The 25,590-nt window shown below is 36.0% G+C and overlaps 1 protein-coding gene across 2 annotated transcripts; it reads left to right on the forward strand.

The window, feature by feature from the left end:
- The first annotated feature begins 1,763 nt into the window (after positions 1-1,763).
- Positions 1,764-25,230, forward strand: LOC132271204 (myosin-11). Of its 2 annotated transcripts, XM_059772514.1 has the most exons (38): positions 1,765-2,414; positions 3,910-4,038; positions 4,972-5,115; positions 5,214-5,359; positions 9,183-9,342; positions 9,472-9,530; positions 9,801-9,960; positions 10,063-10,212; positions 10,322-10,458; positions 10,548-10,694; positions 10,814-10,915; positions 11,052-11,109; positions 11,190-11,291; positions 12,646-12,683; positions 12,909-13,035; positions 13,120-13,290; positions 13,781-13,912; positions 14,022-14,131; positions 14,295-14,355; positions 14,696-14,873; positions 15,115-15,320; positions 15,412-15,531; positions 16,070-16,168; positions 16,449-16,670; positions 17,717-17,856; positions 21,163-21,274; positions 21,370-21,417; positions 21,533-21,787; positions 21,892-22,044; positions 22,140-22,346; positions 22,543-22,686; positions 22,970-23,040; positions 23,140-23,239; positions 23,318-23,374; positions 23,486-23,542; positions 23,646-23,726; positions 23,816-23,898; positions 24,843-25,230. In XM_059772514.1, the coding sequence occupies exons 1-38, from the start codon at positions 2,412-2,414 to the stop codon at positions 24,964-24,966; spliced, it is 4,593 nt and encodes a 1,530-aa protein (XP_059628497.1). In that variant the 5' UTR covers positions 1,765-2,411; the 3' UTR covers positions 24,967-25,230. The 2 variants fall into 2 exon arrangements, 1 of the variants encoding a protein (XP_059628497.1); XR_009469667.1 differs by lacking the exons at positions 23,646-23,726; positions 23,816-23,898; positions 24,843-25,230 and having other exon boundaries at positions 1,764-2,414; positions 23,196-23,239; positions 23,486-23,512.
- Positions 25,231-25,590: the final 360 nt, after the last annotated feature.

The raw sequence follows: 25,590 nt of genomic DNA on the forward strand, positions 1-25,590 counted from the left end.
GTCAGGGAAAGTTGGCCTGGGATAGTAGTTTCGAGAAGAAATTGGTTCTAAAGTATTGACGTGTTGGTTCTGGAAGACCTCAGTAATTTCATCAATTCCAGTATCAGTACCAATTTCTTGGTTAAGAGTATTGATGGCTCTAAGAGGTCTTTCAGGCGTATCAGGAATCGTAGTTGTGGAGGTCATAAGGGATTCGATACGCTTAATCCTGTCCTGTGCTTTTTCAATGGTACTACGTTTTGATAGTTGTTTAGACAAGTGTAAGGGGATTTCATGAGGTATGAAAGGGGGAGCATTATCAGATTGAATGGGGATAATTTGTTCTTTTTGAAGCAAGGTTTCCATACGAGAAAGCTGATCACCAAGTGTCTGGAGGTGTTGGTTTGTGTAGTTATTTTGTTCCATGATGCTTCGGACATCACAGGTCGTGGATGTGGTGTTGTCGTTGGCGACTGTTTTTGTCTTGAAAGGAGAAGCAGTAAGTGTGACTGTTCCTGATGCCTTTGTCTTGAATTTGATTGCCTCGGTTGGGGGATGGATGGCTTCAATAGCCTCACCACGTGATGTTTGCCAGGTAATGGTGGATTTGGTTATGACATTTAAGGATTTGATTGTGGAGAAAGGAAAATTAATATTGTTGTCGAGACAATATTTTTCAAACCATGTGAAGAAAGGGGCTGAGAACTTGTGTTGTATGCAGAAAGCAGACCACTCTTCTCTAATAAGGATAGTTTTTGAGCATAAAAGGTTTGGAAATACCATTGTCTTTTGGAATCATTAATCCGCAGAGTAGAAATCTTTGCGTAAGAAGTCTTTATCGATCTCATAAATATTTTCTATCATGTAGAGCTGATGAACCTGATGATCGGGATCTTCAAATTGAGAATCATTTGGGGATGGAGGGGAATCATGATGATCTTCGTTTAGGGGAGGGTTTTGCAGACCTTTATTTTGAGAACTAATTTGGGTAGGTAAAGGAGTGCTGCGAAGAGGATGGATGTCTTATTCCTCAGTTTGTATGCTAACATTGTCCTGGTAAACTAGGTTAGCAACTTCTTTGTTTTTGACACCAACGAGGTTTGGATACCTTGTAGGCGTTCCTGAAAATGATTTTCGGGAAGGGGCTTTTGAATAGTTTGTATGAGTAGCATGAGAAAAAGAGGATCTAGGTCTTTCTATTTCTTGGATAGTAAGTCTATTGGGCCTGTTAGAATTAAATCTTACCTTTACCGTGCCATCAGAAAATTGAGATATTTGTTCTAACCTTTATTCTCGATCTTTGAAGGAGGAGCTGTATGCTCTAGAGTCCACTCTTCTGGAAAGGTGACTTCATTCCAAGTGATGGTTTTTGGAACATAAGTTTGTGAATTTTCGTCACTAGCATGAAGAAGAAGGGTTTCTCCTTTGGGAGACGCACGAAGAGCATGGGGGCTAACTTGGGTTGTATAGACTTTGTAGTAGATTCTATAGACAACATTGAAGGGTATGGCTCCATCCATCATTTTATAACCACTACTTGAGACATTGATGGTTAAAGTATGGAGGATTGTTGGATCATCAAGAGTTACCGAATAATTTGAAAAACAATTGAAGTATTGTGGTCCATTAAAAAGACTAGTTTGGCAAACTCCTTCTCTTTTTTCCTTCCTACCAAATGAAAGGTTTGCTTTGTAATTTTTTAAAAATAATTTTATATTTTTTGAGTGGTTAAAAATTATTTTCTGAGCCACAAACCGAGCAATCCGAATTCCTTCCCCTTTTCATTCCTCCCTTCTTCCTCTCTCCTTTTCTCGCTGCCAAACATGCCCTTGATTCTGTTGTGCACTTGCCAGTACCAATGTTTAATAACCGTTTTGAACTGTGAGACAACTCTGCTGCCTCGCTGTGATGTATACACACACAGTCACACACAGAGAGAGAGAGAGAGGGCTTGGGTTTGTAGCCACGAATCTCCGACAAATTGGCGGGAGCTTAAGAGAGAGACTGAGCAGAGGGATCCGAATTTACAGGGCCTCTTGAACAATTTCACTTCCACAAACCCCCAAACACATCATGAAGACGATGAGAGAGAAACAATACAACAACAGAAAAAGAAGAAGAAAGAGAAAGAAATCGACGCACATTTCCATAGAAAACTCTCTTTTTGATCACCTGATTGATCGACTTTCAAATTTTCTCATCCTTTCTCAATTCCCATTAATTCCCGAGAATCAATCAGAAAAGAAAATTCTCCAATCCACTCGCCATTTTTTTTCGGACAAATGGTGAGGTACTTTTCTGAGAGAACATGATTTGCATGGTCAAGACAGAGAGAGCGCCAAATGCCCGAGATTTGAATCTATGAGAAGAACTTACTTCAAAATTAATAGAGGAATTCTTTGAGAGAGTGAGCTTTGGATTGAAGCTTAAACATGGTATGCAAGTTCTTAGGCTGAATTTACTTTTAGTACTGCTATATTGTGATTAAATTTGCAAGCATGAATATATATATATATATATATATATATATATATATATATATATATATCATTGTGTGCATTTGTTTTACGGATTGTTAATTTGTTATGCCCACAAAGAGGGAAAATATACCTCTAATTCCTAACCAGTTGTCTATTACTTGGGCTTTATTTATTTTATTTTTTATTTTTATTTTTTTATTGAACTAAAATCAAGTGATGAATTTTTATGGGTCTGTTGAGAAAATTTTGAAGTAGCAATGAAGTGATAGAAATAATCTTAATCAAAGATTGCTTGATATTTATGTATGTTGTGAAGAAGGTACAAGTAAAAAGAATTTTTAATGAATTTGTACTTGCTTGTATTGGCATTTTTTTAGTTAGCAACTTTTTCCTTTGTTTGGCAATCTACTTCCTCTTTTTACACCTTTTAGTTTTTTGGTGGGAAATAAATCAAAGCCACAACTTATAATCATGAAAATGTGAGTATCATGGAACAGAAATATCTCACTTGTAGTTGTTGCTTACCTATATCCATAGCATTGGCAGGATTATTAGCTTGAATAAATGGTGGCTACATCAAACAAGTTGGAATGGCTTGAAAAAAATTAGAAGTATTTTAATTACACTTGGGTTGGTATCCTTGATCTTTATATCATTTTAAATTGTGTATAAAGAGAGTAGCATATTGTATACGTAAAATATTGTTATGTCTCAGTTTGTGGCAGTTGTAGCACATAATGAATTTCACATTCTCTACACATAATAACTTTAGTAAGATGAGGCTTGCTAGTCTGTTTGTTTGTGGTGAACTACAAACTTCTTATTCATGATCATGATCGTAATTCTGGAGGGCACTACCATTATTATATCATTTAACATTCAAATTCTTCTTGCGAAGCAACTTTGGTCCATCAGCCCAATACCCATTACCAGTGTTGGTCCCGCTAATGTGGGGATGCTGGGAAGGGTGAACAGGATCCCTAATAGCTGAATAAAATCATATTTTCTATAAAATAGTAATGCATTATTTTTAGAGCAAAGGCATTCAGGAGGTGAAAATACACTTCAATGTGGAGTGAAATTATTTGGAAGGGATTGGTTGAGAAACCTAAATGAAAAGGAAGATTTCAGAGCTTTTACCAAGTAATCAGATGGTATGAAAATTGAGGGCATGCGCATTCATCAATCTGCTAAGACAGCACGTCTAGTTTGATAAATTATTAACAAGTTGGAATAAATTTAGTCATCAATAACATGGTCAAAGGAATATGTAAACCTGTGTTTGAGTTCATTGCCATGATGTGTATACTTGTGAATTCAAAAGTGTGCTTTTATGAAACTATAAAACTAAATCTAAATATATGTTCTGTGGCTATATACATTTTTAAATACATTGTTTATGCAACAGTTTCATACTTAAAATATCTGTATTATTTATCAATTGCTGCAGGGTACTCCGGTGAACATTATTGTAGGTTCTCATGTCTGGATTGAGGACCTAGAACTAGCTTGGATTGATGGACAGGTAGCAAAAGTTAATGGGGCAGAAGCTGAGATTCGGACTAGTAATGGAAAGATGGTAGGTAGCTTGTCTATGATTACAAGTCATAATCTTTTTGATGTTTTTGTTAATTTAGTTCACAGGTGTTGGTTTTTTCCACAGAAAATTGAAATGCTAGTGGTTTTCTCATCATGTTCACATAACACAAGTACTTTTAATATTTGCCATAGAAACATTTTAATGCTTTATTTATTTATTTATTTATTGTTACTACTATTATTTTGAATTGTGTAGTTCAACAGCTAACATGTAGTTGTTTAATATCTTAGAGGATTTATTTATACTTCTCTCTATGTCTATACCTGTCAATACTTTCCTTTTCTATTTTTAAAATTCCAGTATCTTCTGGAAGATCCTTGTTGTTGATTACTGGATTTAACTATAAATTTTCTTCCATATTTTTGTATTCAATTTATCGATGAGGAGTTCTTTGTCTTTCTGATAAACGGCCTTCTAATTTATGTATATTTTTAATTTTTTATTTGTTTTTTGTTTTTTCCACTGACAGAACTTCCTTATTTTTGTTTTGTCATTTTTTCAATCTTTCTGTTAAACTTTAAGAACTACTTTCTTTGTGTGTATTTTAATAATGCATTTTGCATGGTCATAAGAAAATGTGGCAGATTTCATATTCTTAAGTAATATAATAATGCCCCATTGTGTCTTCTACAATCTATTGAATTATGCATATAACACACCGTAATTTTTCTTTTTCTTCAATTTCTTTTTTTTATTTATTTTAAATTCATGTCCTTGTATTACAACAGTTATATACTGAAGGAGAAAAACCATGTAATTCTTTAAATCAACTTTCATTCAGTGAAATGGGAGAACAGTCTGCAACTTGACAGCCGGAAAGCCGGAATCCTTTGATTAAATATCATATTTATATCGATTTTTAAAATTAGATCCATGTAGCACTCTGAAGTCATTTTCTGACTTTCCTATAAGGTTGTCGCAAAGTTGTCAAACTTATATCCCAAGGATATGGAAGCTCCAGCTGGTGGAGTTGATGACATGACAAAACTTTCTTATTTGCATGAGCCTGGTGTCCTGCAGAATCTAAAAACTAGATATGAACTCAATGAAATCTATGTAAGCTTTCCTTCTCACTGTTCCAGGGGAATAGTCTTAGTTATTGTGTTATGGTCTGTGCAATAATACATCTCTCTCAATGTCCTGTATCTTGACAGACCTACACTGGAAATATTCTTATAGCTATCAATCCATTCCAAAGACTGCCTCATATTTATGATGCTCACATGATGCAACAATACAAGGGAGCACCATTTGGAGAACTAAGCCCTCATGTTTTTGCAGTTGCTGACGTCGCTTTCAGGTGATTCCATTCTATATAAGAGCTAAGAATTACTTTATGTATGTTCTATACAATATAGTATAATGAGTTAGCGTGTACAGCTGTTATCTATTAGCTGTTATCTATTAGCTGATGTTATCTATTAGCTGTTAATGTATTAGTTGTCAAATTAATTATATAGTTGACTTACCTTGAATAGGTCTGTGTATTCTGTATAAATATCCTTGAGATATATGAAAGAAATACAACTTTTTCAGCCATTTATCAATTTGGTATCAGAGCAAAAAAAAAAAAGAAAGGAATTTCCGCTGCTTTCTTTTCTTTTCTATTTTAACCTTACTTCTAAAGACCTGCAACAGCCATCGGCTATCTTCTTTGTGCTGCTGCTGCTTGTCTTCAATACCTCTTAGCCATGATCCATGGCAGCCAAAACAACCACTGATTCTTCCTCTCTAACTGAAAATTCATCTGACAGCAAGGAGTCCTCCACGATGACTATTCACGAAACTTCTTCTCCCATTCCTATTAAATTGGATGGTGCTAATTATCGTGTTTGGTCTCAGATTTTGGAGATGCATATTGCTGGTAGACAGAAAAAGGGGTATATCACAGGGAGAAAGGTTGCATCTGCAGAGGATGATCCAAGCTATGATGAATGGGAGGCTGAAGATGCCTTAGTCAAGTCTTGGCTTATCAATTCCATGACGGTTAATCTGATGTCCCACTTTGTGCAGTGTGGAACAGCCAGGGAGGTTTGGGATGCGGTAAAGAGAAGTTATCTTGATGTCTCTGATTCTTCTCAGGTTTATGAACTGATGAAGAAGTCCTCTCAATTGCGTCAGGATGGTCGGCCTCTTGTGGAGTACTAGAATGAGCTGAACTCAATCTTCAAGGAACTTGATTATCGAAGACCAAATGATATGACGTGTGCAACTGATATTGAGAAACAGAGGAAGCGTATTTCTGAGGATCGGGTCTATATGTTTCTTAATATCAGTTGCACACGTCATATCATTTGGTCTTCGATAATCAAGTTCCTTGAAGATTGAGTTCAGCTCATTCTAGTACTCTACAAAAGGCCGACCATCCTGACAACGCGCGCCTACACACCACAACAAAACAGCATAGCAGAGCGTAAGAATCGTCATCTTTTAGAGGTGGCTCGTACCTTATGCTTTATTTTGAATGTTCCTAAGCGTTTCTAGGCCGAGGCTGTCATGACTGCTGTTTTTCTTATCAACCGAATGCCTTCTCATATAATTAATTATCAAACTCCATTGAGAATGCTATCCCGATTTCACTCTATTCCTTCTACACTTAATCTTTATCCTAAGGTTTTTGGTTGCGTGTGTTATGTTCATATACATTCTTTTCATAGGGATAAGCTTGACCCTTGTGCTCTTAAGTGTGTCTTCCTTGGTTACTCTAGTTCACAAAAGGGCTATAAATGTTTTCATCCTCCTACAAGTAAATACTATGTGTCCATGGATGTTTAGTTTTATGAAAGAGAGTCTTATTTTTCTGGGGATGTATCTTTGATTCCTCTTCAGGGGGAGATTAGTAGTAAGGAAGAGGAACGGTTATGGCTGGAAGAAAAGAGGTTATGGATTTCAGGTAAAGAGGATGATTCAACTGTTATGAAAAAAGGAGAACCTTTAGATACTCTTGATCATGTGGAGACTGAGTTCGATGAAAAAATAGGTGAAAGACCAGCCCACTTGTTCAAAGAAGTAAATGTGAGAAGGAACAAGGATGCCACTGTCATGCTGCCTCCTTCTAACTCTAGTACCCCTCTTGATGGTACTACCATGCCATCGGATGAATCTTCTAGGATTAACTCTGAGGTACATGTTTCTTCCCCTTTAACTTCAACTTCAGATATTAATTCTAACCCTGTAACTTCTGTGGAGACTGCTGCCTTGAATCCACAGGTTGGTGATCAGGGTAGGAGGTATCCTTTTCGTGATCGTAAAGAACCTGATAGGTTGGGTTTCTCCAAATTTTCTTCTAATGTTGTCTATCCTATCTCTGATTTTGTTTCCTATCACCGTCTGTCTAAGACTCACCTAGCTTTTGCCCTTCAGTTGTCTTCTGTGTCTGTTCCTAGTCATTTTCAAGATGCCCTTGGAGATCCTAAGTGGAAGGCCGTTATGGTCGAGGAAATGAAGGCTCTCCTGAAGAACTCTACTTGAGAGTTGGTCGAGTTACCTCAGGAAAAGAAGACAGTGGGATGTAAGTGGGTGTTTACAGTGAAGTATAAGTTAGATGGGACAGTTGAGAGGTACAAGGCTAGACTAGTTGCCAAGGGATACACTCAGACTTATGGGATTGATTATCAAGAGACCTTCGCTTCTGTGGCCAAGATGAACACTGTTCGAGTTATACTCTCTCTCGCAATTAATTTGGACTGGCCATTACAACAGTTTGATGTGAAGAATGCCTTCCTTTATGGTGATTTGATAGAGGAGGTGTATATGGATCCTCCCCCGGGGTTTACACCTGAAGGAGGTAAGGTATGCAAGCTAAAGAAGGCTTTATACGGGTTGAAACAATCACCAAGAGCATGGTTTGGCAGGTTGAGCTAGTCAATGAAGAAGTATGGTTTTAAGCAAGCTTTGGCAGATCACACTCTCTTCTATAAGAGGAATGGTGATGATATTACTTTGCTTATCGTTTATGTGGATGACATGATTGTTACAGGTAGTAACACCAATGAGATAGAGAAGCTTCGGAGCTATTTGGCCAAGGAATTTGAAATGAAGGACTTAGGGGTTTTGAAACACTGTCTGGGCATTTAAGTGTCTCGGTCCAAGCAGGGACTTTTTCTCTCTCAACGAAAGTATACATTAGATCTCTTGGCTGAAACTGGTAACTCTGCGTGTGTTCCTATAGACACTCCTATTGAAGTAAATCATGGCGTAGCTATATATCTTGATCAGATTCCGACAAACAAGGAGAGATATCAGAGACTAGTGGGGAAGTTGATCTATCTGACTCACATTAGGCCTGACTTGTCGTATGTAGTTAGTGTTGTGAGTCAATTCATGCACAATCCGAGTGACCGACACATGAATGCAGTGAATCGTATTTTGGCTTATCTAAAGTCCTCTCTAGGTAAAGGTATTATGTTCTCCAAGCATGGACACCTAGACATTGTAGGTTATACAGATTCTGATTTTGCGGGAGCCAAGTTGGATAGGAAGTCTACTTCAGGGTATGTGTCATTCGTTGGAGGCAATTTGGTGACCTGGAGGAGTAAGAAACAGAATGTGGTCTCGTTGTCTAGTACAGAAGCTGAATACCGTGCTCTTCATCATGCAATTACGGAGCTTACATGGTTGAAGATTCTCTTAAGTGAGCTTGGGTTTGGTCCAAAGAAACCTATATTGATTTTTTGTGATAATACAGCAGCTATTGATATTGCTAATAATCCAGTGCAACACGATCGAACTAAGCATATTGAACTTGACCGAAACTACATCAAGGATAACCTGGATTTTGGTGTGATAGAGGTTCCTTACATTAAGAGTGCGAACCAGCTGGCTGATATGATGACTCATGGTGTTACTAGTGGCTCGTTTCATACATCACTATCCAAGTTGGGCATGTGCGATATCTATGCACCAACTTGAGGGGGAGAGTTAGCGTGTACAGCTGTTATCTATTAGCTGATGTTATCTATTAGTTGTTATCTATTAGCTGTTAATGTATTAGCTGTCAAATTAATTGTATAGTTGACTTACCTTGAATAGGTCTGTGTATTCTGTATAAATATTCTTGAGATATATGAAAGAAATGCAACTTTTTCAGCCATTTATCAATTTAATGTGTTTGCTAAAAACAGGGCAATGGTCAATGAGGGGAAAAGCAATTCAATTTTGGTCAGTGGTGAAAGTGGAGCTGGTAAAACTGAGACCACAAAAATGCTTATGCGGTACCTTGCCTTTCTAGGTGGTCGGGCAGCTGCTACTGAAGGACGCACGGTTGAACAACAAGTTCTTGAAGTATGATGTAGCTTTAGTTATTATTCAGATGAAGTTTCAATTCCTCTTTTTGTCTTATACTGCTTGTGTTTTATTCATTTTTTTATATGAGCTGTGACTGAACTTCTGCACTAACTGATTTGAGTGCAGTCCAATCCAGTTCTTGAAGCATTTGGCAATGCTAAAACAGTTAGAAATAATAATTCCAGGTGAATCAAGCTTTGACTAATTGACATGTTGCACACTGCATTAGTTACTCAGTCCATGTAACACAAGAAATATTTGGTGAAAATGCAATGATCACTTGTTTCAAATCTCTATGACATGAATTAACCTTTTCTTTTGAGAAATTAGTATATGATATGTATTAAGACATCTCGCTACCAGGAAAAAAAAGGATATATGTTAAGAATTCAGAGTTGTGATCTCGTTTTGGTGGTTTGACATTGATGTTATCTAAAATGTTATAACTGGTGCAGCCGTTTTGGTAAATTTGTTGAGATCCAGTTTGATAAGCATGGAAGAATATCAGGAGCAGCCATCAGGACTTATCTTTTAGAGAGATCTCGTGTTTGCCAAATTTCTGATCCTGAGCGCAACTACCACTGCTTTTACCTTCTTTGTGCAGCACCACAGGAGGCATGTCTTGCTAAATTGACAACTGTGACTGACAGGCTCCATTTTCTTGTGTATAATAAATTGTAGCTTACTATGTTTAGCTAACATTCTTTATGCTGCCAGGAAATTGAGAAGTATAAGCTGGGAAACACCAAGTCATTCCACTACCTTAACCAGTCTAAATGCCATGAGCTGGTTGGAGTAAGTGATGCCCATGACTATCTTGCTACGAGGAGAGCTATGGATGTTGTTGGGATAAGTGAAAATGAGCAGGTATAACCTTTAGAAGTTGGGTTCACTTCATTTTCTCTTTATAGCACAGCTAGGAAGGAACATCCTCTCTTACTCTCTCTCCCTCCCTCTCTCCCTCCCTCTCTCTCAGGAAGCAATTTTCAGAGTTGTTGCTGCAATTCTTCATCTTGGCAATATAGATTTTGCTAAGGGAAAGGAAATTGATTCATCAGTTCCGAAGGATGACCAGTCCAAATTCCATCTTAAAATGACAGCTGAACTTCTTATGTACGAACAGTTTCCTGACATCATCATTGGAGTTATTAGGTTCTATATTTCCTTTCAAATACTAAATGTTGATTCTATCTTCATCTCAGGTGTGATCCTTTGGCCTTGGAAGATGCATTATGTAAACGTGTGATGGTCACTCCTGAAGAAGTTATAAAGCGAAGTCTTGATCCGCTTAGTGCATTAGTTAGCAGGGATGGTTTGGCGAAGACAATATATTCTCGATTATTTGATTGGTAAGAGAAGCTGGCTTTTGAGATGAATTATTTAATCAATTAAGATGTTCTGCTGTTTCTGTGAGAAAACTCAATTGACAAATTGACATGATGAGAGGTACTTTTTTAAAAATCTACAGGTTGGTGGATAAAATTAATAGCTCAATTGGACAAGATCCTAACTCAAGAAACCTGATTGGGGTTCTTGACATCTATGGTTTTGAAAGCTTTAAGCATAACAGGTAGCAACTAGCAACTGACATCCAAAAAAGAAAGAAAAAGAGCATATTTGGTTTATTTTTTAGTGTGATGCATACAAATACTTTCTCTTGGCTTGGCAGTTCTGGTATCTTATTTTCAGTGTATCATGCTGTGCAGTTTTGAACAGTTCTGTATTAATTTCACAAATGAGAAGCTGCAGCAACATTTTAACCAGGTAGCTCTCAGATCAAATTGACCCTGTAAGCATTATTTTCATTTTATTTCATAACTTTAGTGTCCAATGATGGCTTCCAGCACGTCTTCAAAATGGAACAAGAAGAATACACAAAAGAGGAGATTGATTGGAGCTACATTGAATTTGTAGATAATCAAGATGTCCTGGATCTCATTGAAAAGGTTTTTCCAAATTTTTTTGTGGCACTAATAACTCCTGCTTTCAAAATGATTGACCTTTTATTGTCGTAGGCATGTCCAAATGAGACTCTTACCTTCTCAGACCTCCAAATGACCCAGTCACCACTTCTACCACTGGGTCAGATAGATTTACTTTGACATCAGAAATGTATGGTGATTATTTGTGAGCATATCTGCATATACGTGATTAAAAAGTTGTTCTATCTGTATTTTTCGTTAATTAGCTGTTATCTAAATATAAAAAGAGGCACACTAGTTACATGGATCTGATGTGTAGTTCCATCAGATACATTATTATAAAAAGCCAAATACTTTGATTCGACTGCCTATATATCTATATCTAATTCAATCTGAGCTGAGTGGCTCTTGATTCATTTATTTAGTTCTCGGCTATGTTACATGGAATCTTCAAAAGTAGGTGAAGTATCCGTTTCTGACACATAATACTCGGACATGGGTATGAGATATGTGTGCAACACTTTTGGTTGGACATGCATGCATCTAAAATATATATCAAACAATTTGGATTTATTATATTATTGTTTCAAAATGAGTGAAATGCTTATATTGAACACTATGTTATATAAAGACATTGTTTTAGTTTAAAAAATAAAATAAAATGATTAAATAATATAAATATTTAGCAGTTTTGCTATGTCCTTTTGTTTGGGGATTTGACAAGTCCACGCTTATATACATGCCTGCACCATACACACTTACCGAGTCCATGTAACATAGATTCTCTGTATAGACCAAACAACAAATTCTCAATACTAGTTCACAAGTTGAAAGAACTAGGTTGGTCTCTGTAATTTGGTTCAGATTCTCAGATAGGTATAGTCTTTTGTGTTCATAACATGGTGTTTCTTTGAGCATATATTTAGTGAAATAATTTCTAAATCCTCTGCTTCATGTTTGTATTTGTCTTCCTTTTTCTTTTCTTTCCTTTTATTTATGTGTTCATTTTTCTTTATTTTCATGTGTTTTTGTTGAAATATGGGTTCTAATATTAACATAAATTTTGACACTTCTACATAAACAAAAATGTAAATCGTGTGACTCCTACATACAGATAAATTAAGTAAACATACATAAGTTTGACACAGAAATTTCTAGTTTCGTGAGTTTTTTAGCAATCAATGAGGAAGTGGATAGAGGTCTAAGTCATGTAAATGATCCTACAGTGTGGATTTTTTTCTTCTTATTATTAATCTGAAAATCATTTTTGTGGAGAGGGGCATGCGTTTCCGGAGTCTTCATTATTGTACATCCATGACCTCAATGTTTATTTTTGTATTATTTTCATAATGATTCTATGACACTGTACTTATTGCAGAAACCGGGTGGAATCGTTGCTCTTCTTGATGAGGCCTGGTATAATGATGTTTATTCACCTTTGATCTGATGTGTTTTCGTTTTTAATTCAAAAGGTCTCCATGGTGCTTTTTCTCTTTTTAACTTATTTCCCCTGTTCTAGGGAATAAAATTTCCAAAATACAATTGTCATTATCAAACTATGTGAAAATTTCAGATTTTGGGTTTTAGATAAGTTTCAAATGGATGATCTCTTATTCTTATTACTGGTCCTTTTTTTTTCAGTATGTTTCCAAAGTCAACGCATGAAACATTTTCAAATAAGCTTTATCAGACATTTAAAAACCACAAGCGCTTTGTCAAGCCAAAACTGTCTCGAACAGATTTCACAATTTCCCATTATGCTGGAGAGGTATGTCAATTACCAGAACATTGTTCCTCTATACATTTGTTTTCTGGTTCGTTTAATATTCTCCCTCATCCCATATATTTACAGGTTCAATATCAATCCGACCAATTTTTAGACAAAAACAAAGACTATGTGGTTGCTGAACATCAGGACCTGTTGATTGCTTCCAAATGTTCTTTTGTAGCAGGTCTTTTCCCTCCAATTTCTGAAGAGACTACCAAGTCTTCAAAGTTTTCTTCGATTGGTTCTCGTTTTAAGGTATCATTGTTTCAATTATGTTAATGAAATGTTTGTAACCTTGAATAATCAATATTTAACTCAACAAAGCTTTGTTCTGAGTTTTTGGAATCAGCTATGTGAATATGTTAAGCTGTTATGCTATTTATGGCCATAAAGATAGTTAAAACAGATGCAATAGTTTTTTGTTCCGTACTATCTAACCCATGTTCATGTTGGTAGCATTAATCAATTGATTCTCCATACTATCTCAACCCACATCATTCTTGCTCACTTGTGTAGTTATTAATCTTTGCTACACATGGACAAAACCAAGTCAGTTGATTTTTCCTCATAAATTTTGGGAAAATTATCTGTCAAAGTACATCTACATTCTATAACTACAACAATTTATAATTTATTCACTTTTTTTTCTTTCTTTTTTATTTATTTATTTTTTTTCACGTCAAGAAGTTTACCTACCAAAAACAAAAATGTTGACTATTAATGTGGTTACAATCTAATGCTGCAGTTACAACTACAACAATTGATGGAGACTTTAAATGCTACAGAGCCTCACTATATCAGATGTGTCAAGCCAAATAATGTTTTGAAACCTGCCATTTTTGAGAATACCAACATCATGCAACAGTTGCGTTGTGGTGTGAGTACATTTGATAATTGTGGTTTGGAACTGCTTTTATTTTAAAATAGAAATATCTATTTTTTGTTACTTTTGTGTAGTTGATGGTAACAAATCCTTTCCCTTGTAGGGTGTTTTAGAGGCAATCCGAATCAGTTGTGCTGGATATCCTACTCGCCGTCCCTTTTTCGAATTCATAAATAGATTTGGACTCCTTGCCCCAGAGGTTTTGGAAGGGAAGTAAGTACACTCTTTTTGCTTGAATTGCTGCTTAAAAGGTGACATTGTTACAATTTGTCTCATCTTTATGGTGACTGGCTAACTTTACATCTGTTGTTGGAGTGTTCTGGTTTTACTTGAATAGATGTGAATGTGCTTCTGAATCTAGTGCATCAATGTACAGCTACGATGAAAAAATTGCATGCGGAAAGATTCTGGAAAAGAAGGGGCTTAAAGGGTTCCAGGTAACACCAGGAATTTTTTTTTTTTTACTTCTTGTGATAACTGCTGTTTCATTAAATTAATGATCATAATATTATCTTATTCACTTTTATCTTGTATAGTTTTAGGCTTCATCCAGCTGTTATTAATTCCATTTATATTGCTGCAACTGTTCATATTATACCTAATTAACCTTTATGATAATTTCCTTTCAACTATTTCGAACATAAAATGTGCCCCGTGCTTGAATTGAAGTAGGCTATGCACACACACACACACACACACATATATTTGTTGGCTTGAGCGATCTAGCCACAAATATTTCTGGACGAAAGTTTAGTTGTCCTCCAAATGGTGTTGCAGATTGGTAAAACAAAGGTTTTCCTAAGAGCTGGGCAGATGGCTGAACTAGATGCACGGAGAGCAGAGGTACTTAGTAATGCAGCGAAAACTATTCAACGGCGTATACGAACTCATGTTGCTCATAAGCGATTTATAGCATTGCGAAAGGCTGCCATTTTTATGCAGTCTTTGTGCAGAGGTGAGCCATCTGAAAAATCTTGAAGCTTGGATTACTTTGTAACTGCATGCAGTGTCGTTCCCAGAAACTAACAGTTTTGAGCCCTTAATAATATTCCTGTTACTACAAGGAAATGGTTATGATACTACTAATCTTCTTTCCTCTCTCTCTCACGTATCATAACACCATAGGTCGAATTTTAACCACTGAAGCTTTTTATTTTTTAACTTCCATTTTCACATGCTTTTTAAATGACTTTCAGGTAGACTGGCTTGCAAACTTTACGACAATATGAAAAGGGTGGCATCTTCTGTCAAGATTCAGAAGCACACACGTAGATACCAAGCCAGAAAAGCATATAGCAAACTCTGGGTATCTGCACTTGCTCTGCAAACAGGTTTACGCACAATGGTTGCTCGTAAAGAATTCAGATTTAGGAAGCAAAGTAAAGCAGCAGTTATTATTCAGGTTGATTCCTTCATGATATTGCCATATCTTATAGCTTGGTAGATTAACTTTGTAGTCTGTCAAGCTCTCAAATAATGCTTTTGTTATGCAGGCCCAGTGGCGTTGCCACAGAGCTTCTTCATACTATAAAAAGCTCAAGAGAGGATCAATAGTTACACAATGCAGATGGAGGGGAATAGTTGCCCGGAGGGAGCTACGAAAGCTTAAAATGGTCAGTGTTGATAACAATTTGCCATTTAATTTGAATATAATTCATGTTTCAGGATTTGTTATGTAGTTGGTGTGGCGACCTATGTGGGCGGGTGAATAGGCACTGGGCGAGCTACAGGTTGCACAATCCCACATCGCCTGGGTAAGGTGAAGGTTCGATCTCCAAATGGTAATAGGCCTTTTGGGGTAAAACCCAAGAACAAAACAGTAAGGGCTCGGGCCCAAAGCGGACAATTTCATACCATGTGGTGGAGTGGGTCATTACAGTTAGTATCTGAAAATCCCTTGAATATCCATGGTAAAAGGTAATCTGCATGCATGAATTAAAGAGGGGTGTGGGGTTGAGATGCTTTCCCCTACAACTTTATCTAGAACTACATGGGTTGCATACAATTATTGGCATACAAGGACTTTCATTGAATCTAATTTTGGTATGTACAGCATGTCATTTTTTTCCCTGTTAGATGTTTGAAACCCCGTCAGAATCTACAGCATCCCAAAAATTGAATACTGAAACTCCCAACTCCAACTCTCTGCAGGCTGCAAGGGAAACAGGTGCACTTAAAGAAGCAAAAGATAAGCTTGAAAAAACAGTGGAGGAACTCACATGGCGTTTACAATTGGAAAAACGGTTAAGGGTAATATTACTGTCAATGAATAAACATTATCTATATTGAAGATATTTTCATATGCAGACATCTTCTATTGGAAGCTTATATATATGACTGCGATACATTGCAACAAAAATCTTGTGCTTTCATGCAATTTGCCGGACTGTCAATCAGTAGATTTTGCAGGGAACTGTTTCTGTTCAACATCCTTGAATTACTTTTTTGTTCCTGCTACATCTAAATAATTTGCTTCTTTTTTCTTGTTAATGTATATAAACTCATGCCAAGTTTGAAATCATGTATGCAGACTGACTTGGAAGAATCAAAAACACAAGAGATGACAAAATTGCAGAATTCTTTGCAAACTATGAAAAACAAAATTGATGAAACAAATGCAATGCTTGTCAAGGAAAAAGAGGCTGCAAGGAAGGCTATTGAAGAAGCACCACCTGTTATCAAGGAAACACCAGTTTATGTTGAAGATACCAAAAAAGTTGAATCTCTAACAGCAGATGTGGAGAGATTAGAGGTAATAACATGTAAAACAATGAATATTGCCTATTATGTTCAGCCATTTAGGCTACATGAATTCTAATTGTTAATTAGAATCTCTATTAAGTGTGCTTCAAGAACATTTGGTATCTCATACATCAAGAATAGTATGTCCTTTATGCTAATTGTTTCTAACAAAATAGATCAGTCACTTAGTGCAAAGAGTGAAAATATGGTTTTAAGTACGCGGGAAACTATTTGTGCGAACAATGCTAAAAGTTAGGTCTGTTCCCAGCTTAGCTCTCGTACCTGATGGGGACAGGTAACGACCTTTATAGTAGAGCATTTGTTGTATGAATTCCGTGCAAATTCATGCTTACCATGACAAAATGAGAGATACAAAGACATTTTCCAAGTATGGGATTGCTTTTGTGATTACTTTTTGTTTTTGCATTTGGACATGACCCAGTGACCTGGCTAGACCAATTGGTATATTCAGAAAACAAATGTGAATTGAACATTAATTGGGCATAATGACTTTATGAGACGTATAGAAGATTAATGCAACTTTTGTCATAGATTAGAGTTAGGTGTATTGAGAAGGCAATGATTGCTTGCTTATGAAGGTATACATATTTATGCAGCTAGGAGTTATGTAAAGATTGTATTTGCTTTCTTTCTGATCCATTAGTATAATCACTCGGAACTTCTCTTTCAGGTATATACATGATATAAGCATTATAACTTCAGAAATTTACACCTAAAAGTTTGAACAGGTGACCTAAGAATGAGTAATTGGGAGAAAAAAATAAACTGGAGACGCCATGGTACCGTAATTTCTTTAGTTATTCACTGAAAAGAAGAGCTTGACTAATGTGAGTGATTCTTTCAAAATCTGTAAACGCTGTTGAGACCTTGTCAAAGTTGAACTCCACTTATAAATGGAGTCTCATTATATTTAAGCATGCAAGGACTCGAGGGATGGTTTATTTAGTTACTTGTATTGACATGACTTCTGTAAAGCTTGTGAAAAGTGCAAACATCTTATTAAATTGATTTTGACCTCTGTCTTGTGCCCCTTAGGCCTTGTTGCAATCAGAAAAGGAAAAAACCAATGATTTGGGGAAGAAATACGCCAAATCCCAAGAATCTAGCGAAGAAAGAGGTAAAAAGTTGGATGAAACCGAAAAAAGAGTTCGCCAACTCCAGGAATCTCTGAGCAGGTAATATAACCTGTAACGAATGCTTGCTTACATGATTTATTTGCTGTGTTACAAAAATCTCATCTTGGATAAGGTTTTATTTTTTATTTTATTTTATTTTATTATTATTATTATTTTGGTGTGGAGAAAGCAAGCATTTTATAGGCAAAAAGCCAAAACAGAAAATACAGAAACAGAGAGGGGCATTCCCCTCTTAATACTCGTTTTGGATAGGTTTGCTATGTTTTTTACTCACTCGTATTCTTGAAAAATAGTTGTACACCTGAAATAGATTAGATAAAGTGTTGCACAATCTATACAAAACTTGACCCTTGATGATGTGGTTGACTACTTAATCATCATATTCTGAGAAACTTCTTTTTTAGAATGAAAAAATGAGTTCAATCCTACGCTCTAGTAATTTGGGACAACAGGTATTTGATGCCCATCCTTCCATTCAAGGCTCATGGCAAATAAAGAGAAAGAACCCTTGCATATAAGAGAATGTTCTCCATTTATATGGGTTAGATATCCATGGAGTTAATGAGGGGTTGGGACAATTATCAAAAGCAACACATCTGTTGTCTATAAATGTATACATTTTAAGAATAATACAGTTTATTTAATTTTACATTTGTAAACTATTCCTGTTACTGGAGACTAAAGTAAAGTAATTTATTTGATAAAAAGATGTCCCTGACGTGCTGATAATTACCAATCATGAAATAACTTCTTGCACCAGAATCCTTTCTATAGTTTGAAGCCGGTTGAACTTCTAACACCACATCACACTCCCATTCCACATCTTTGTGCAATGTTTGGCCTCTAATGTTGTAACTGCAATGACAAATGATATCTAGAGGATTCAATGATTTCCCTCTTTAAAAGAGATGCCAAGATCAGTATGCTTGGATATGGCTCAGGAAACAGGATTGATGATTTGTAGTAGGATTCAGATTACTTCAATGGAGAGAGGAAGGTTATATAACAGACAAATGAGTTGTGAAGAAAAATAAAATTTTTAGGGAAGCTAAATTCCATTGCACCCCTTGGATCCAACATTACTTGCCACTGGTAATTGCTTGAGTACTTATCATCATAAAATTAGAACAGTACCAAGGTACCATTACCAGAAGGAACACTCATATAAGCACAGGGCGGAGTCTGTTGTACCACAAAATGAACTTCTCATTTTCAGTGAATTTTTAAATCGTACCCTTTCAAATACTGGCTGCTGATATTACATAATGCAGGGCAATTGGAAGTTGGGTGCCTTGGGTATCATAGACATCACAATTTGTGGCATAAGATCTCCTAGAATATTGGGAGGACCCAATTGAAGTTGTGACTGACAAGTGGGCAGACTTCATTGTCCATGTCTTTAAGCTTTAAACATGAGATAAATGCTTCTCGGAATTCTTGGCTGTTTTTATTCAACTGCATAAATTGTGTACCAGTTGGCCATCAAGATTTCTTTCTTCATAGGGATTTGCACAAAGCTATTGCAAGTAGATAAATCATTATGCTTCATTGGTCAAGGGGAGCCTCAATCATGCTTTTGTAGGCGAATAGGAACATTTATGAATTGAAGAATTGGCCATGTGTTTGGCTTTAGAAATTTATTTGAAGTGATCATTTATGTTGTGTGAAGTGTCTGAATATGAAATTCTTAGACAACTGCATATAAACTGATAAAGCTGAAATCTCTTAAACAAAACAGTTTTTTAATGCAAGACACTAGCAAATCTTTTAGTAATGAGCCAGAAACATCTACTGCTAACAACCTGATGTTCCATAGTTTCTACTTATGAAAGTTTGGCTTGCCCTTTACTTATCAAAAAAAAAAAAAGTTTGGCTTGCCATTTGCTGTATCAAGTTATTGTACTAAATAAATGGGAGAACATCCAATAATTCTGCATTGTATTGGATCTTCTATGGAAGTGAAAGAAGCTTATATCTTGTACTCTAATCAGGAAAATTCATACAACATTGTATGTGCAGCTAAACAATATTATTTTGACCGTAAAATGATATTGTCTCTAGAAATGTCTCTGAGTTCTTTGATATTACAGTTGTCTTCTCATAATATAATTTCTTGGGAATAAGAGTTTTATAATAAACCCCCTTATGGAATTCTTCATAGTTCATAGGATTCATTGACAACCCCTTGACTTATCAATATATATATGTATAATCATTGACAACCCCTTGCCTCCCAGAAAACAAAGTAACTTTCTCATCGTTCCAAAATTTGATCCTGCTTTCATTTGTGATTTATCTCCATGCAACCTCATAACATAGGCGTACTATTACTCGCTTACTTCCATCTCCGTTTAGTTACTAAAGAGACCCTTATTTACAAGACAACAGTAGTTCACCGTTTTCTTTGGTACTTCCTGTTTCTCATTGAAATTCTTAGCCCAAAAGGAATCTTGTTGAAAATTCTCAATCTACTACCTAGGTGGGAAATCTGATAATGCATTGGACTTTTTATGCGTAAGAACTTCATTTGGTTGTAGCAAATGCAAATGATATTGCCTATGTTCAATTTTCACATTGGAGTTGAGAGGTCATGCCTATTTTAATTAACATTTTATGCTAGTTAATGTTGTTGTCTCTCTGGTGGATCGTGTTTTCTGAAGTTACCTCATGAACCTGCAAAGTGCTACATTTTTTCAAATACTGACAGCTTGCAGGCATTAATTAAATGCCCGAAATGAAGGTCTTTGTCCTCTGATCCACAGAGGATCTTGGTTCACTCTTTTGGTTATAAACAATGAGTCCCTTTTAACATGGACTTCTAATTTTAGTGGATCTGTATGTTTTTGTCAGCAAAGAAAGATCCAAAATTTTCCTCATGATTAGAGAAACAAGTTAGAATGTGATTACAATTGAAATTGCAACATTGTCGTTTACGTTATAAGTATACTATCACTATGTTTAGAGATAGGACGTAGAATCAAACTTGCTTTAGTTATCTTTGCTAGTGATTACAAATAATAACATTGGATACATATAATTCGTGTTTAAGTTATGTTACCTCAATATTATTTTTCATTTAAATTATTTTAAATTTTCTAGTTTTTATTTTAGTTTTATGCTAGGGATCAATGTTGTAAGTGTCGGTAAGTTGAATTGCAAATAATTCCTTTGACCACATCTAGAATCAGTTTTAGATGTTTGCTTCATGATCAAAATGTTCTTATTCTTTCAACATGCATAATTCAATGGTTTCAAACTGAGAAGCCTTTATTTACATCTTTATATCTCAACACCACTGCTTTTGTCTTATCAGACATGGTTAATTGAACATTTAAACTGAATTAGGTTAGAAGAGAAGCTCACCAATATAGAGTCAGAGAATAAGGTTCTCCGTCAACAGGCTGTGTCCATGGCACCTAATAAGTTCCTATCAGGACGTTCTAAATCAATTATGCAGGTATCTCTCAGAAATGAATTTCTTGTTTCAAATTAGAAAAATAAGTTTAATAATTGTGAATTATATATGAATTTTCCTGTTTTCTTAATTTGCAGAGGGGTGCTGAAAGTGGTCATATTTTCGGGGATACAAAGATGGCTTTGGTAAATTGACTGTTGCGAACTCACTGCTTGTGCTAGCAAAGTCTCCTTTATTTTATTTAATTATGTATCTTTCTAACAACCCATTTTTTCAAACACCTGTAAAAAAATTCATCAGGATCTACAAAGCCCTTCACTGAGCCAAAGGGATCTTTCTGAAATAGAGGATAAACCGCAAAAATCACTCAATGAGAAACAGCAAGAGAATCAGGAGTTGCTCATTCGATGTATTGCGCAACATCTAGGCTTTGCGGGGAACAGACCGATTGCTGCCTGTATAATTTACAAGTGCCTTCTGCAATGGAGATCTTTCGAAGTTGAGCGAACAAGTGTATTTGATCGAATCATTCAGACCATAGGCTACGCTATTGAGGTTTGGACTATCAAATTCTACATGTCTCAACTGAGCTTTGCTTTAACGTTATAACATCAGTAGCCAATTATAATTTGACTGAAACATCACCATTCGGATTGAAGACCCAGGATAATAATGACATATTGGCCTATTGGTTATCCAATGCATCAACTCTTCTGCTGCTACTCCAGCGTACTCTAAAAGCAAGTGGTGCAGCTGGAATGGCTCCTCAACGTCGTCGATCATCTGCTTCTCTTTTTGGGAGGATGACGCAGGTAAGTAGAAATTTTCATTTGAACCTAATAATTCTCTGCCTTATAGCAAAATATTAGTTGCTTAATTACTTTATGTTTTTGGATATTTCTTTTAGAGTTTCCGTGGAACTCCGCAAGGAGTTAATATGTCCTTTGCAAATGGCGGCTTGACTGGTGGAGTAGAAACTTTGCGGCAAGTTGAAGCCAAATACCCAGCTTTGCTTTTCAAGCAGCAGCTTACAGCCTATGTAGAAAAGATTTATGGAATGATTCGTGATAATCTTAAGAAAGAGATTTCTCCATTGCTTGGGTTGTGCATCCAGGTATGTCAACTTGTTAAGCTTTTGGAGTAGATGGTTGTTAACACAATCTGTTCATTTACTAACTTATTAGTGAGAAATATATATATAGATATATATATATATATATGAAGGTAAAGCTTCATTTTGTCAACAATTCTATTTAATTCTCCCCCTTCTGGAATATGAACATGTACTTTTTTCCGGATCTATCAAACAGGCTCCAAGAACTTCCAGAGCAAGTTTAGTTAAGGGTTCGTCACGTTCAGTTGTAAATACAGCGGCCCAGCAAGCTTTGTTTGCTCATTGGCAAGGAATTGTTAAGAGCCTTGGAAATTTCTTGAACAATTTGAAAGCAAATCATGTCAGTGGAACTTCTTTTGCTTCCATTTCGTATCTATGTTAATTCTTCTTTTTCTATTATATTAGATGATAAAGATCAGCTGTCAGTCTTGCTCCTTTACATTTTTATAACTCAAGTATTAGTAACTCCAACAATACAGACTTGGCAACTTAATGCTTTGTATAGTGTATCGACTGAGCTTTCACTTGAAACTTCTTCTTATATTATGGTATTTTGCATTCATGGATTATTTCCAGTGAAACATTTATTCACTTACTGTGACTTTTCTTTTCTCCTTTTTCAGGTGCCCCCATTTTTAGTTCGTAAAGTTTTCACTCAAATATTTTCTTTCATCAATGTTCAACTATTCAACAGGTATAGTCTATATGCCTAATGTTTGGATGTTTTTCAATTGTTATAGTTTTGAATGGCCGTATTTCCTTATGGTCTTGGGTACACTGCTTCTGATTGCAGCCTTCTATTGAGGCGAGAATGCTGTTCATTTAGTAATGGTGAATATGTTAAAGCAGGACTGGCTGAATTGGAACATTGGTGTTACAAGGCAACTGATGAGGTACCTTGGTTTAAATATCACTTTACTTTGTGATTTATCATATTATTAACAGAAAAAAGAAAAAAAATTGTGTTGCAGTATGCTGGTTCTGCTTGGGATGAGCTCAAGCATATCAGACAGGCTATTGGATTTCTGGTAGACTCCTGTTTTCTGTTTATCTTTGCATTCCTCGCGCCATTGTTTTAAATGCTGAGGAAGAAGGAAATGTCATCGAATTGTATAAAATTATTACATCTTCTGATTCAGGTTATACATCAGAAACCACAGAAAACACTGGATGAAATAAGCCATGACTTGTGCCCGGTGAGAGATGTTTTATTTTTTTCTCCAGAATAACAAGAGATACAGCTATTTCTACTTCACATTTTTCATTAGGTCTCCATTAACCTTTTCTCTCCTTCCTCAGGTGCTTAGTATACAGCAGTTGTATCGGATCAGTACAATGTATTGGGATGACAAGTATGGCACACATAGTGTGTCCCCGGATGTAAGTTTCTGTGGATGCCATTACTCAAACTAGATTTGATACATTTCTGGTAAAACTAACCACAGTAAGATTTGGCATGCTTCATTCAGGTTATATCCAGCATGAGGGTTTTGATGACTGAAGATTCAAATAATGCAGTTAGCAACTCCTTTCTGTTGGATGATGATTCCAGGTAATTATCAAGATGCTTCTACCTGATCAACTTTTCTGCCTTTTGTTTCACATTTTGCTTTGCATCTTATGGGAACTTGGGCATTTAGCAAACAAACTTAATTTTCACGAGAGAGAGAGAGAGGAGATATATGTATATATATATATATATATATATATATATATATATATATTTGTGTGGCTAAATTTCCACTCATCAGGTTCTCTTTTTGTCATTAATCAGTTGGGGTAATGAACTATGCTAATGCCAAAACCCAAAGCTTAAGATACTATTTTTTTGATAACGGTTGATTGTGTTATGTTTGGCTCATTGTGACACTGCATGTAAACATTAAAAATGTTTTGAATGAAAACATAAAAATCCTAATAATAAAGAGAGAAAAGAAAGAGGGTCCTCTCCAGTCCGTACTGTACTTTCTAGTGCATTGTAACACCATTACCTCGAATTTGCACCACCCTTATTTCGAAGGTGTCAGACCCTGGCAACAACATTACTTCAAAGGTATCACACCTTCGGAATATGGGTGTCGCAAACTCAAACTGAAGATCTTGTACCCTTACACCTTCGGAATATGGGTGTCGCAAACTCAAAGTGAAGATCTTGTACCCTTTTTCGAAGACACCACACTACTTCAAGCGGCAATGGGGGACCACCTTTGGAGTAAGGATTGCTGCGTACTCAATCTGCAGGTATTGTTTACTGGAAGTAATGAAGTTGTGAATGCACTGAAAAGTAGAATATAAGATCTTGTTGGAAAGGATCTGAGTCCGAGATAAAGACAGGTTTCAAAACTTCAAATTGATAGAAAGGAATGAAAGCAAGCTTGTGTACAACTGTAGGTTCTCACAATGGCTAAAACCATTAGAACCTGCCTTCTCTGTTATTTTTGCAAACCATTTTTTCCTGTTTTGATTACTAACATATCATAATGAATCATGGTGCAGCATTCCATTTTCAGTTGATGACATATCAAAGTCAATGGAACAAATAGACATCTCTGACATTGAACCGCCACCTCTTATTCGTGACAACTCAGGTTTTAGCTTCTTGTTGCCGCGCTCTGACTAATTGCTCTATTGCATAATATTCTCTCTAGTTTTAGGTTCTACAGATCAATAGATTTACATTGATTCCTCTTCACTTGTGTATGTCCTCATGGGCTTGTTCATTGGCATTCTTTCTGTAATTCGGAAAAAGTTTTTGTTGAGATTCCCATTGTACATATATTCATGTGCCTCAAAAGAGATGCTTTTGCTCCCTACCAAAATGTAATATCATTTTTTTTTCCCCTTTCTCGTGAAAGGGCATAAATGAAGAGCCTCCAGTGTTAAATTTTCAGTCTTTAACCTTGGTAGTGTTCTTGTGATACAAATTTTATTTAAATAAAATCAGATTGTATGTAGGCACACATATTACTCACAAACGGGCTGTTTTTTTTTTTTTGTCCCATTTGGAGCACCTTCTTTTCTTCTTCTTCTTCTTCTTCTTTAGTTTTTAATCATTTCACCTGATGACTTGAGCTAAGGGCTTGTAAAGGTGTGATCCTGAGCCACTGACCAAATTTGAGGCAAAAGATCGACTTTAATAAATATGGAAATTCATTTACTTTCTGTGTGTGTGTGTGTGTGTGAAAAGTAATTTGAATGTTCCATTCCTCCACCCTCGCAGTTACTCCGAATCACAGGAACCACT

This window comes from Cornus florida, unplaced genomic scaffold (genome assembly GCF_030987335.1).
Source record: "Cornus florida cultivar Cherokee Brave unplaced genomic scaffold, ASM3098733v1 CherokeeBrave_3.0.0_Hap2_Chr08, whole genome shotgun sequence".
NCBI lineage: Eukaryota > Viridiplantae > Streptophyta > Magnoliopsida > Cornales > Cornaceae > Cornus > Cornus florida.